This window comes from Cnephaeus nilssonii (assembly GCF_951640355.1).
Source record: "Cnephaeus nilssonii genome assembly, chromosome: 12".
NCBI lineage: Eukaryota > Metazoa > Chordata > Mammalia > Chiroptera > Vespertilionidae > Cnephaeus > Cnephaeus nilssonii.
In genome coordinates this window covers 40,491,582-40,504,643 of record NC_137083.1, presented here as the reverse complement: position 1 = coordinate 40,504,643, position 13,062 = coordinate 40,491,582, and the positions used below count along the sequence as shown (strand labels likewise).

Below are 13,062 nucleotides of genomic sequence, written 5' to 3'. Positions count from 1 at the left end.
TTAGTATGTCTGTGAATCAGTACAAATGGCCCTTGGTAGGAAGATGAAAATTAAATACAGGAGACACATCTTGAGGTTTTCTTAGCATGCCCAAATTGCTCAGTACCAGTCTGGCACCCAACTTATTCTGTAAAATGTAGTCAGATATAGCAGAATAATTTCATTTTCTCTAGACCCTTAATGTAAGTTAATGATTTTTTTTAAAGTTAATGACTTTTGATTCCTCTCCTCCCCCAAGAACTCAGCACAGGGTATAGGTATAATAAATATTTGTTTTAAGGTTGATAGAGAGGAAGAAAGATATTTTTAGGGGGAGGGGACAGCAATATTATAAACATGAAGTCTGAATAGGACTGAATTTGTAGGATTGTATTATAATTTTTATTACTATTGATATAAATGAGTGTTTAAGTTATTTATTTGAGAAATAACTTAAACCTGGCCAGAGCTATGGGTGACTGATTTAGAATGCTCTCAAATTATTGGAAAAATTTGAGAGCATTCTAAATCAGTCACCCATAGCTCTGGCCAGGTAGCTCAGTTGTTTTAGAGCATCATCTCCAAATGCCAAGGTTGTAGGTTCATTTGATCCCTGGTCAGGGCACATACAAGAATCAACCAGTGAATGCATAAATAAGTGGAACAACAAATCAGTGTTTATCTCTATCTCCCAACCCCTCTCTTAAAAAAAAAAAAAAGAAAAGAACATTAAATCAGACATGCATAGATCATAATGGTTGAGGGCTTAGACCCTATGCATAGGCTGTCTGAGTTCAGTTTCCCCTGTTACCGTAGTGGTTCTATGAATCATGGCAAGTGGTGTAGCCTTTCTGTACCTCAGTTTTCCTGTCTGTAAAATGGTGATAATAATAGTTTTTATCTTATAGGGACATGGGAATATTAAGAGAGTTATTATTATATATAAAGCAAATAGAAGAGTGCCTGACACATTGTAATTGGTATGAAATGTTAGCTGTTATCGTTATTGTTGTTGCTATTTATTACAAATAGAATTATTATTATTCCTAATCTCTTAATCTTTAGGTATTATTTCATGCTTAAAATGTTTTCTAAGTGACCAGAAACCAGCAACTTAATGCATGTCTAAAGATGATATGGATAAAGAACTTGTGCTCTGGAGTATTGATTCAAGATCACTTTGATATAACAAAGAAAGCTAAGATCTTTTTTGTATGTCCTTGCTATGTTTAAGGCCTTGTATGTTGATTGTTGCATATTATTATTTTTTGATTGTTGCATATTAAAATGGAGAACTAGTTCACATTTCATGTTTATGTAATTGGTGGGAAAATTCACAGACAGCAAGACAAGAATAAAGTAGCTTCAGTCTGTTTTGCTAAAGTGTTTGCTGTACTTCATAACATTTTGTAAAGCAACAAAGCCTTGAAAGTAGACTACTGTTGCTTGCTGCTGTTAGAGATTTTTATAGAAATAAGGGATGACTGATGCTTGAAATGAGACTTTTAGGATTTGTAAATGAAAGAAGTGATAATTGGCAAAGTTCCTGAGAGGATAAATACTGTGTGGGTGTACAGACACAAAATGAATTGTGGAGAATTGATGAGCCTTATAAATAGCTTCATGAAGTTTAATATTTCCTTCTCAGCATGATATAACATTTAAAAAATTTGCTTTTAAATTGCATTCACCTGCTGAATCTCTTATTTCAGCTTTGGCTGTATAGTTGCTCATATTTCTACTCTGTAAACCAGGACTTGTGTGGCATGTAGATGCTCCAGGAACAGGCCCTGCCAGTATCTCTGGCTCCTTTTCTGTTGGTATCTACCTCATTCCTGCCAGTCACCAAAACAGCTTGGGTGGCCCACATGATAGGGTTCTCTATAATGTGTGCCATTTTCCTGTTTGGATTGGACATTTCTTCACTTGGCAAAGTCCTCCTAACCCTTGTAACCAAGCCCAAATGCTTTCAATAACCATTTCCTTTCCCCAGATGGACTGATTACTTCTTCCTTGCAGGCTTTGCAGCATAGCTGTGGAGGTAGGCTTTGGAAGCTAGACTGCCTGGGTTCTCGCCCTAGCTCTGGAATCTTTTTTATTTTTTAATGGAAATAAAAATCACTTAAGTCACCATTTTAACCATTTTAAAGTATACAGTTCAGTGGCTTTTAGCATATTTATAATGTTGTAAAAACATCACCATTATCAGTTCCTGAACATTTTCATTACCCTAAAAGGAAACAAATATTTTCATCACCCAAGAGCTGCCAGACTTTTTTCCAAAGCAGTGGTACCATTTGACATTTCCACCAGCAATGCATGAAGGTTCAAAATCCTCCATATCCCTGGCAGCACTTGTTAATATACTTTGGATTATAGCCATCCTGATAGGTAAAAAGTGGTATTTCATTGTTTGGATTTGCATTTCCCTAATCTATATATATAAAACCCTAATATGCAAATAGACCGAACGGTGGAACAACTGAAAAACCGGTTGCTATGCTGCGCGCAGACCACCAGGGGGTACGCACGGAACATGGCAGGTGTTGGCAGCAGGTGGCAGGGTGTGGAACATGGTGGGCGCTGGCTGTGGCAGGATGGTGGAGCAGGTGAGCGGGATGCTGTCATCAGGGCGAGCCTCTGGTGGTTACTGAAAATTTTTTGCTCCCGCATGCCGCAGTCCCTGACGCTCGCACATGCTGCCAGCACCGGCCCCGCTTGCACCCGTGGCCGGTGCCAGAGCTGCCATTTGCACCTGCTGCCAGTGCCAGAACCACTGCTCACACCCGCTGCTGGCACTCAGAGCCAGCCCTGATAGCTCGGTGCCATTAGCGGGTGCAAGTGGCAGCTTCCGGCCCCAATTGCCCCTCAGGGCTTCTCCTCCTCCCCCTGCTCCTGAGGGGTGATCGGGGCAGCAGCCGCTGCCCACACTCGCTGACGGTGCCGGCCCCCTTCACACCCGCTGCTGGTGCCGGCCCCAATCGCTCTGTGTCATCAGAGGGTGCGAGCCGGGCTGCTGGCAGACAGGGGACCGGGGGCTGTGGTGTGTGGGGCCGGGCGGGGGTGTGGAGGATGGGCTGAGACCCTCCCCTGTGCCCACCGCAGCCTCGCGGCCCACAGTTCCTTTCAAGGTGCACGAATTCGTGCACTGGGCCCCTAGTAACAAATAATATTGAGTAAAGTTTTATGTGCAGGAGTATCTTTACATGGCCATTTGTATTTCTTTGGGGAAATATCTATTTAAATCCTTTGCCCATTTTTAAATTGGGTTGTTGGATGTTTTAATTAAGTTGTAAAAGTTCTTTATATACTCTGGATGCTAGTCCTTTATCAGATGGTTTTTCAAATATTTACTCCCATCCTGTGATTTGTTTTTTTTCTTGACAGTATCTTTTAATGCGCAAAAGTTTTAAATTCTTATGATGTTCAGTTTATCTATTCTTTTGTTCCTTGTGCTTTTGGTTTTATATTTAAGAAACTCTAGTTTAATCCAAAATCATAAAGATTTACAGCCATATTTCCTTTCAAGAGTTATAATTTTAACCTTTATAGTTAGGTTTTTGATCCATTTGGGTTAATTTTTGTATATGGTGTTTGTTTGCACATGAATGTTTATGTAGTTATTTAGCACCATATTTTGAAGAGACCGGTCTTTTCTCATTGAATGGCTTTGGCACGCAGTTGAAAATCAGTTGATTGAATTGTGAGGGTTTATTTATGGACTCGAATTCTATTCTGTTGATCTGTATGTCTGTCCTTACGCCAGTTCCACACGGTTTTGGTAACTAGCTTTGTAGAAGTTTTGAAATTGAGATGTGTGAGTCCTCCAACTTTGTTCTTTTGTTTTGGCTACTCAGGGTCCCTTGCATTTCCATATGAATTTTAGGACAGTTTGCCCATTTCTACAAAAAAGGCAGTTTAATTTTGACAGGGATTGTATGAATCTGTAGATCAGTGTTTTTGTGTTTTTTTTTTTTTGGGGGGGAAGTATTGCCATACTAATTATAGTAAATCTTCCAATCCATAAGCACAGATGTCTTTCCATTTATTTAGCTCTTTAATTTCTTGCAATTGTGTAAGTCTCTCACCTTGGTTAAATTTATTCCTAACCCAATAAATTTATTCCTATTTTACTTTACTTTTAAAAAAATGTGATTGTAAATGGAATTGTTTAGCAATGGAACCTTGAGCAAATTTCTTAAACTTTCAAATCTTCAGTTTCCGCACATGTAAAATGGAAATTACATGCCCATTTTATCCAGTTGTGGAGATTAAATGAACTCATTCATTTAAAGGGCTTAAATAAGCCTTATGGTTCAAGCTAAATGTTAAATGTGAACTCTCTGAGGGAAGGAATTTTATCTTACATGTTTTTGTGACACTCTTCCCCCTGCTCAGGTACCTAGCTTAGTACCTGTTAGACTGAGGGAATGTGGAAGGGCAGAAAAATTGGACTATATCATATCAGTTTCAGTCCTTCAGTTTGAAAGTTAATGTGGAGTGGGAATTAGGGACATTAATTCCTCTTTTTTTTAAGAAATATATTTTATTGATTTTTTTCCAGAGAGGAAGGGAGAGAGATAGAGAGTTAGAAACATCGATGAGAGAGAAACATCAATCAGCTGCCTCCTGCACACTCCCTATATGTGCCTGCAACCAAGGTACATGCCCTTGACCGGAATCGAACCTGGGACCCTTGAGTCCGCAGGCCAATGTTCTATCCACTGAGCCAAACCAGTTAGGGCCATTAATTCCTCTTTATACCCACATATTTTGATATGGATTGTTATACGTGTAAATAAGCCTTGCACAATAATTTTGCCACCTTTTAACATACTGAAGTTTCTTTTAAGATGGTTGAGTGGTGGGCCTTGGTTTACTAAATGGAAAAGAGGCATTCATTCATTGCCTAGGTGAACTTAGTCTTTTATATGCCAAAATTATAAATGAAATTAAAACATCTTAATTCATGAAATTGTCAGTCACAATAGTAGAGAGCGAAGTATTTCAGTTTATATTAACATCTAGTATGAAAAATCATCTTAAGTTAGAATTGTAAAAATACTTCCCTTTGCTGAATATTCTGTGATGTGATTTCTAAAATTCATATATTGTTTCAGAAAAATATACAAGTGACATTTATTTCGTAAGTGTAAAACAGAGATAGCTTTAAAATTTGGCCTCCTGACGAGCAGAGCATTGGATCTCACCCCGAGTGTAACAGCAGCTCGGTTATCTAAGAACTTGTGTCACTTTGCTGTCCTCCCCCACAGTCTGGGTAAGAGCGCCTTTGTTCTGTTCAGTGGCTGGATTAACTATTAATGACACTCTGCTGTGGTGAGAAACCTGTACACAGTTTTCAGGGATTAGTTTCATTACATTTCATTGCTAATAGAGGGCAGTGATGTGAGGCTAATGAAATTAGGAACTTATTTAAACATTCGTATTTTCATACTTCAATGCATTTTTGTATTTAGTTGTTTCTGAACTTTTTCAACATCAAAATAAGAAAACGATGGTAATACTGTATGATGAACTGTAAAGTTTTCACATGCTCCCTATGGTGATAGGATGGGTGATCTGGAGTCTTGGGCCTAAGCAACTGTCTCTTTTTTTCTCTGCCTTCTTGCTGGCTGGCTTACAGCGGGGTGGGTGAGGACGGGAGTACCAATTTGAGGGGAATGACCCACTTTTTGCTAGAATTTGAGAATCAATAACAAACTTTTTTTTTTTTTTTTTAAAGACTAGTTTTTGTGATTTTTAGCGAGAGAGGAAAGGAGAGAAACATCGATGTGAGAGCAAAACATTAATTGGCTGCCTCCTGCATGCCCCCCACTGTGGGTGGAGCCTACAACCTGGGCCTGGGCCCTGACCTGGGAACCAAACTGGTAACCCTGTGCTGCACAGTACGACGCCCAACCAATTTAGTCAGACCGGCCGAGGCAACAAAACTTTTTTTTTAAACTAGTATTTCTTTTGGGTAATAAATTGCATTCAGAATAATGGTTTAAAAGGTGACAGAAGGTAAACATTTCCTATAGTAAATGAACTTCGTGAAAAGTGGCAGCCACAGCTACCTGGAAAGCTCTAAACCAGAAACATAAGCAGCCTGAAGTGACCTCTTCCTCCTCCAATCCCCCACCCCACCTCCGCCCCATTGTAGACTTTGGCGTGAACACATTGTAGTCGCCTGGCACTCTACCGTATTCAGGAACATAAGTAGTTCTGTTTTGGAATTACGGCAGGAGGAAATATGATACTGGGAAAAGACTACTCTTAAGCAAGGGGGAGTGAAATTGAGATTTTTATCTGGGAATATAAAATTAGATTCTGGAACTAAGCTTAAGTTGTAATTGAAAAATATGTACTGTGAGTTTTAGAATGAACAAAGAATGAATCATGTTGATTGTTTTTGACATACATTTTTTATACTAATTATATGATTGGATAATTTTTAAGTAATAATGCAATTGTAATGAAGGACATTTTTGCAGACCATTTAAGAGTATTCCCTCCCATTTTCTTTGATAATAAAATAATTATCATTTTTGAGACACTTAGCGTATTGTTCTCATTGATTATTCTCATTAGTTACTAACTTCTCTAATGCCTTCTATATCCTCATTTGTCAGTGGGTTTACTTGAGATTCAAACTTTCTTTAGTATCTTCCATCAGCTTTATCAAATGTTGCATCTTATTTTTTTTAAAATATATTTTATTGATTTTTTTACAGAGAGGAAGGGAGAGGGATAGAGAGTTAGAAACATCGATCAGCTGCCTCCTGCACACCTCCTACTGGGGATGTGCCCACAACCAAGGTACATGCCCTTAACTGGAATCGAACCTGGACCTTTCAGTCTGCAGGCCGACGCTCTATCCACTGAGCCAAACTGGTTAGGGCTGCATCTTTTTTTTAATCCTCACCCGAGGATAAACTTATTGATTTGAGAGAGAGAGAAAGAGAGAGAGAGAGAGAGAGAGAGAGAGAGAGAGAGAGAGAGAGAGAGAGAGAGAGACTACAAAGGTAGTTATCAAAACTGTGTGGAACTGGCATAAGGGCAGACATACAGATCAGAGAGAGAGATCAATTGGTTGCCTCCCATCCTTCCTCTCTCCAGAATCAATAAAACATATCCTTGAATGAGGATTAACATAGAGTATAATGAGAATAAAAAGGTGTCCTGAAGGTAGATTGGATAGAAAAGAATTACTGGGGAAATCCTAGTGAATTGATTTTTCTTTCTTGGTATATAAGGTAATGAATAAGAAGAGTTACCAGCCATTTATTTTAATTAAGAAAGCCAATTAAGACCTAACGGGTTTGGCTCAGTGGATAGAGCGTCGGCCTGCAGACTGAAGGGTCCCAGGTTCGATTCCGGTCAAGCGCATGTACCTTGGTTGTGGGCACATCCCCAGTAGGGGGTGTGCAGGAGGCAGCTGATCGATGTTTCTCTCTCATCGATGTTTTTTTTTTTTTTTAAATATATTTTATTGATTTTTTTACAAGAGGAAGGGAGAGGGATAGAGAGTTAGAAACATCAGTGAGAGAGAAACATCGATCAGCTGCCTCCTGCACGCCCCCCCACTGGGGATGTGCCCGCAACCAAGATACATACCCTTGACCGGAATCGAACCTAGGACCCCTCAGTCTGCAGGCCGACGCTCTATCCACTGAGCCAAACCGGTTAGGGCTCTCGTTAATGTTTCTAACTCTCTGTCCCTCTCCCTCTCCATTCCTCTCTGTAAAAAAATCAATCAAAATATATTTTAAAAAAGCCAATTAATAGTTATGAGTTTAATTTATTGGAGATAGGAGAAAATAGCATTTAAGAAACTGATTTAAAAGAAGGCTGAAATGTTTTGCTTGGATTGCTAGGTCCTTGGAAATTTAGGTATAGGTCTCAGAGACAGTAATCTTTTGGAGAAGGTAATGTTATTGCCACCAGTTTATTTTTCTCCTTTATATTTCTTCTTTATAAATTCATGTAGTTCATCTCGGTGATGGCGTGTATCATTTCAGCTCTGCAGTTGTTTGAATCTCTGATTAACTGTACCTGGAAATATACTATATTTAAGGACACTAACTCAGCTAGGTTGTAACTTTAACACTGGCTAGACTAGAATAGGCTAAGATGACCATAGAAGTAGCAACAAATAAGTGTGAATTGAAATGAAAATTCAGCTATCAGTCCTTAAGGAAGCTATGGTTTCAATGGGGAGTCAAATAAGTAACATATATATTTTAGTAGTTCTGTAATGTCTTGTCCATAGAGAGGCAGAGGAGGAAAACTGTTTTTGGTCTGGGAATATGTCAGGGAGGAGGTGTAACAGTTGAGGTGAGATTAGAAAATTGAGTTGGGTGTGCAAGGGAAACAAACTGGACATAGCATTCTAGGGAGAGGAAACTGAGTAAGAAAAGACTTGGTGATGTGTTTGGGGAATCACAGAGTAGAGCTCAGCATTTCCAGAGCATAAAATATAATAAAAAGGAGAATGGTGGTAAAAGTGTCCCAAGTGAGACAAGGGGATCAATCCTGGTTCCTTCAAAAATATCGGGCTTGGAGGGGCAATGCTGCTGCTGCTCACTGAGATGAGCACAAAAGGAGGCATTAGATTGAGAAGTTGGTGAAGTTAGTGTTAGACGTAGCGTTTGAGGCATGTAGGGACCATCTAGGTGAACATGTCTAGTGGGGTCGAAGGATATATAGTTCTGGGGTGCAGAGGAGACTATTGGGCTAGAAATTCAGATTTGGTCATCTCGGCCCTTATGGTTGTGAGTTTCAAGGGTATAGATAGAAGAGTCAGTGAGTCAAAAGAGGGTCATGCAAGAATCACCAACATTTTAAGGTCTGGTGAAAAGAGATAATTCAGCAAAGGACCCAGCGTTAGTAGGAGAATCATAAAAACATAAAAAAAACCACAAAACCATAAAAAAATCCTTATGTTATTTTGTACTATTATTTAGAAATTAAAGCAAAATAATGATTAAAAATCAAGTTAACCATAATTTAAAATATGCTCACTCAAATTACACTTGCTTATTTTCTTTGTGAAATAAGGAAATGTGGCCTCTTTTGGTACTCATTGGCCTGAATGTATAAATGGAGATAGTGGATGTTTGAATAAATATATATTTACAAGGTTGTAAATACTGCTGCTTTGGAAGGACTGAGGAGTGCTGGTGAAGAGTAATTGAGAATTGTGAGGGTATGGTGGGGTATAAGGTTTTAAAATGTGACCATGAAAAGCATACTGGAAGTCTTTATCAATTTATAGACAAAATAAATTCTGGAAGGTTCCAATATTTACATGTAAAATAAAATGACAAAGCATATTAGAGGACAGTATGATGACAATTCTAAAAACTTTGGTGTGGCGAAAGTCTTAACAGGAAGACATAATTCATAAAGGGGAAGATTAGTGGACTTAATTGCAGAAAAATAAAGTATAGGGTCCTGGATACTGTGAATAAAATAGAAAACAACCAGCTAACTTTGGGGAAATATTTGCAGTGTGTGTAAGAGCATACTACATGTGGTCATGATGTAGATGACTCAAGTGATCAGAGGTTCAGGAGACTACGAGGAACTGCTGAGGAGGCCATTGTCCTTAGCCAAGGATTTTTGGAAGTCACACCAACATGGACATCAAAGTCTCTGAGGGTTATGGAGGAATTGTGGTGGAGTGAAACTCAGTGGCATAGCTTTTGGAGTTCTTAAAGAGACATCTAGGAGTAATCAGACCCATGGGTGGTATTGATAAGGCATCCTATATAATAAAAGGCTAATATGCAAATCGACCCAACGGTGGAATGACTGGTCGCTATGCTGCGCACTGACCACCAGGGGGCATACCCTCAACACAGGAGGAGTGCTGCTCAGCCAGAAGCTGGGCTCATGGCTGGCAAGCATAGCAGCTGTGGTAGGAGCCTCTCCCGCCTCCGTGGCTGTGCTAAGGATGTCTGACTGCTGGCTTAGGCCCGCTCCCCATGGGGAGCGGGCCTAAGCCATCATTTGGACATCCCCCAAGGGCTCCTGGACTGCAAGAGGGCGCAGGCTGGGCTGAGGGACCCCCCCTGAGTGCAAAATTTTCGTGCACCGGGAGTCTAGTTGAGTAGATAGTAACGTAGATGGAATACATGGGCCTCAAAGGATATGATATTAACACAATATTTGTGAACATTCTTGAACCTTTCAATCCTTCTGGAGCTATAAACAAATCTGAAGGTTTGATGAAAATGTGAAAATGATTTTGGAAGCCTTTTCATGTGTTACTTGAAACCATTTGGTTTGGAGATTCCAAAGTCACCAGTCAGAAAATGGTTTAGAGCTTTAACTTTTCTTTCTAACATTACAAGATGGGTATAAACTTCATTTGAGCTGTGTAGTTTAATCTTGGGGTTTTTCAGGTTCAGTGCACAGCTTTTATATAGATACCCTGAAGTGTGAACTTTTGTCTTTTTGCAATGAAGAATTGCCACCATGAAGACATTCCAGTGTAATCTCATTTCTGAAGTGGCTACGTGATTAACTGGGAATACTTCTCTAGATAGGGAGACTGAGATATGGGTTAAAGTTAAATTTCCACATATAATAACAATCTAGTGATAAAAAGGTAGATGTTGAGGCTTGGTAGTAAGAGAGAGAGGGTGGATTAAAACTTATGGGAAGGCTATTTAAAATGGGACACACCTACTATACCTCATTAACACATCCAACAAATATTTAGGATGACTGTCCTCTGCTAGGCACTACCTGCCTAGGAATAGGCACAGAGGGCTTATGTGCCAAGCGACTTTCATGGATTATTTCATTAAATCCTCACAACAGCCCCTCACATAGGAATTATCACCCCATTTTACAGGAGAGGAGATAGAGGCTTAGAGTTTTGAGTAATTTTCCCAAGGTCATATGGCAATTAAAATGATGGAGGTACCTGCTTTTGAATCCAAGGCTACTTAGTGGCAGAGCCTGATTGAGCACTTAAACACTGGGCTCTTTTTAAACTGGAAGGCGGGACATCACTGAGCATTCACTATGGTATTAGGTGCCAGGTTTTGTAACACACATAAGAATCCTCAAGGTAAGTTTCATTATCATCATCTCGGTTTACCCCAGTACTGTGTGCTCTCCCCAGTGATTAGCCGGTCTGGCTACAGCCTGTGGTAGATTCTGTTCTTTCGTTAGACATTCATGCCAGTTTACTAGTGCTCATTGGGCGAAGTTGTAAGCTTAAGCAATTTAGAAAAATCCTTATTGTAACAATATGGAGAGGACATTCCTGTACAGGTCCATTGTATTTTATGCAACTAATTTTTATTCCTTTTTCCATTATATTTTTTCGTATTTCTTTGGTTTCTATAGTCAAGATTTGTAAAAATTAAAACTTGTTTTACACTTAAAAAATAAAAACAACAACCCCAAACTAGTGAAGTATATTTTGAAATCCTGAGACTGCCTAAAGCATTTCAGTGGCACTGAGTTTTATTTTTGATGTGTGGACTTTTAGTTAGGAATAGGAAAACCCATTTACAAAAAAGAAAAAAAACAAGTTTACATGTGAAATAGTCTGGGTAATAAGACCATGTCAGTTTTATTCATGTAAAATTATGAGCATTAGGTTAATCATTAATATTTTAGTGGAAATGTGTTAGTTTGCCTTCTCTTTTCCCTCTTTTTTCTTTTTTTTTTTAACCTCTTTTTCAATTTTAGTCTGTTATCTTTTTTACCAAATCAGTATCAGGCAGTTACTGTTTAATTGAATTGAATTGGCGCGTACATTCCTGTTTGTGATGGCATTGTCAGGCCTTTCCTAAAAGGAGAAGTAGATTATGTGCTAGGTAACTGGGTGTTGCTGTTCACTTGTGCTGTATGTTCTGCGAAGGAGGAGGGGAAAATTAAGGTGTAAAATACAAGTCTTTCTCTAAAGGAGTAGGGAGTACATACTAAATATATCTTGAATTAAGACAACCAGGAAATTATAACTGGTTAAAAAATTTCAATCTATAAATTGGGGTTCTGGTTTACTATTTAATTCTTAAGTGACAAAAATGATTCACTGAGCCATATTTTTCAGGGCTGGTGAAATAGAAGTAGCCAAGGGTTTTATATCTGTTCATTGCAGCCTGTAACTTTATTACCCAGGCTTCTCAAATGATCTAGTATGTTGGATCTAGTTGTTAGCACTTCTTGTTTGTATTTTAATTTGTTGCCTTTAAAATCTTCTTGTAGGGCCAGGCTAGTTCTACCTTAAAAAAACCCAACACACCCCTCTACTTAAAAGAAATGGTACTTCCTGCTTTCATAAACAGTCATGTGCATAGTTTAGCAAGGCCTGATGCCTCTGGAGCGTTTTCCCTTTATAGCACCATTGAATCCCAGTCCTAGCAGAAGTGCTGCGAATCTTGTGGCCTCATTTTGAACAAAAGGGATTAGAGAAGAAAAATCTCTTGATATAAGGCTTGAAAGCAAGGGCAGGCAATCTTGGTTGTGAATATTTTCTGATTTTTCCAGAAATCAAGCAGAAGATTGAGCTGCTGATGTCAGTTAACTCTGAGAAGTCGTCCTCTTCAGAAAGGTACAGCTACATCTCTTGCATGAACAATTACTGGTGTAGCATTGCTAAGAAACAAACCAGGACATTTTCTTTTCTTGTTAAGTTTGCTATATAACGTGTTGTGCTGCATGCTGGTCGTTGTGCTGTATTGAAGATGTGTATTTGGGCAGGCTGTTCTGCTTTTACAAAGGGTAATTGATTTAAAAAAAAAATAGTGAAGCCTAATCAGCTGCAGCATGCACACCATAACACAGCAGACCACGGGTTCCTGTGTGACAGCTGTTGAAGGCTTTAAAAATAATTTACTTAGCTAAAAAACAAACAAATTGTGCTTGCTTTAAGGAAATGATAGCATTAGATTTTCTTCCTATATTTTGACGTTGCTGTAACACAAAATTACCGACACTATTTATCTATAAGATCTAGGTTAAAAACATTTGACGTTGGTTGTAATAAACATTTTATTATGTGAAAAGGGAGTGCCATTTGTAAATAGCTTAGGAATTGCAAACCCCCAGATTAGTCAC

At 38.9% G+C, this 13,062-nt stretch overlaps 1 protein-coding gene across 5 annotated transcripts in view; it reads left to right on the top strand.

The window, feature by feature from the left end:
- The window catches only part of SRPK2 (SRSF protein kinase 2), a 243,726-nt gene that overhangs the window by 79,494 nt on the left and 151,170 nt on the right, over window positions 1-13,062 (top strand). For 3 of the 5 annotated variants that reach the window (XM_079785842.1, XM_079785844.1, XM_079785843.1), the window contains exon 2: window positions 12,493-12,556. The exons of the other annotated variants lie outside the window; for them this stretch is intronic. In XM_079785842.1, coding sequence (XP_079641968.1) covers window positions 12,519-12,556 — 38 coding nt within the window. In that variant the 5' untranslated portion in view covers window positions 12,493-12,518. The remainder of the gene's footprint in view (window positions 1-12,492; window positions 12,557-13,062) is intronic. 5 annotated transcript variants of the gene reach the window in all.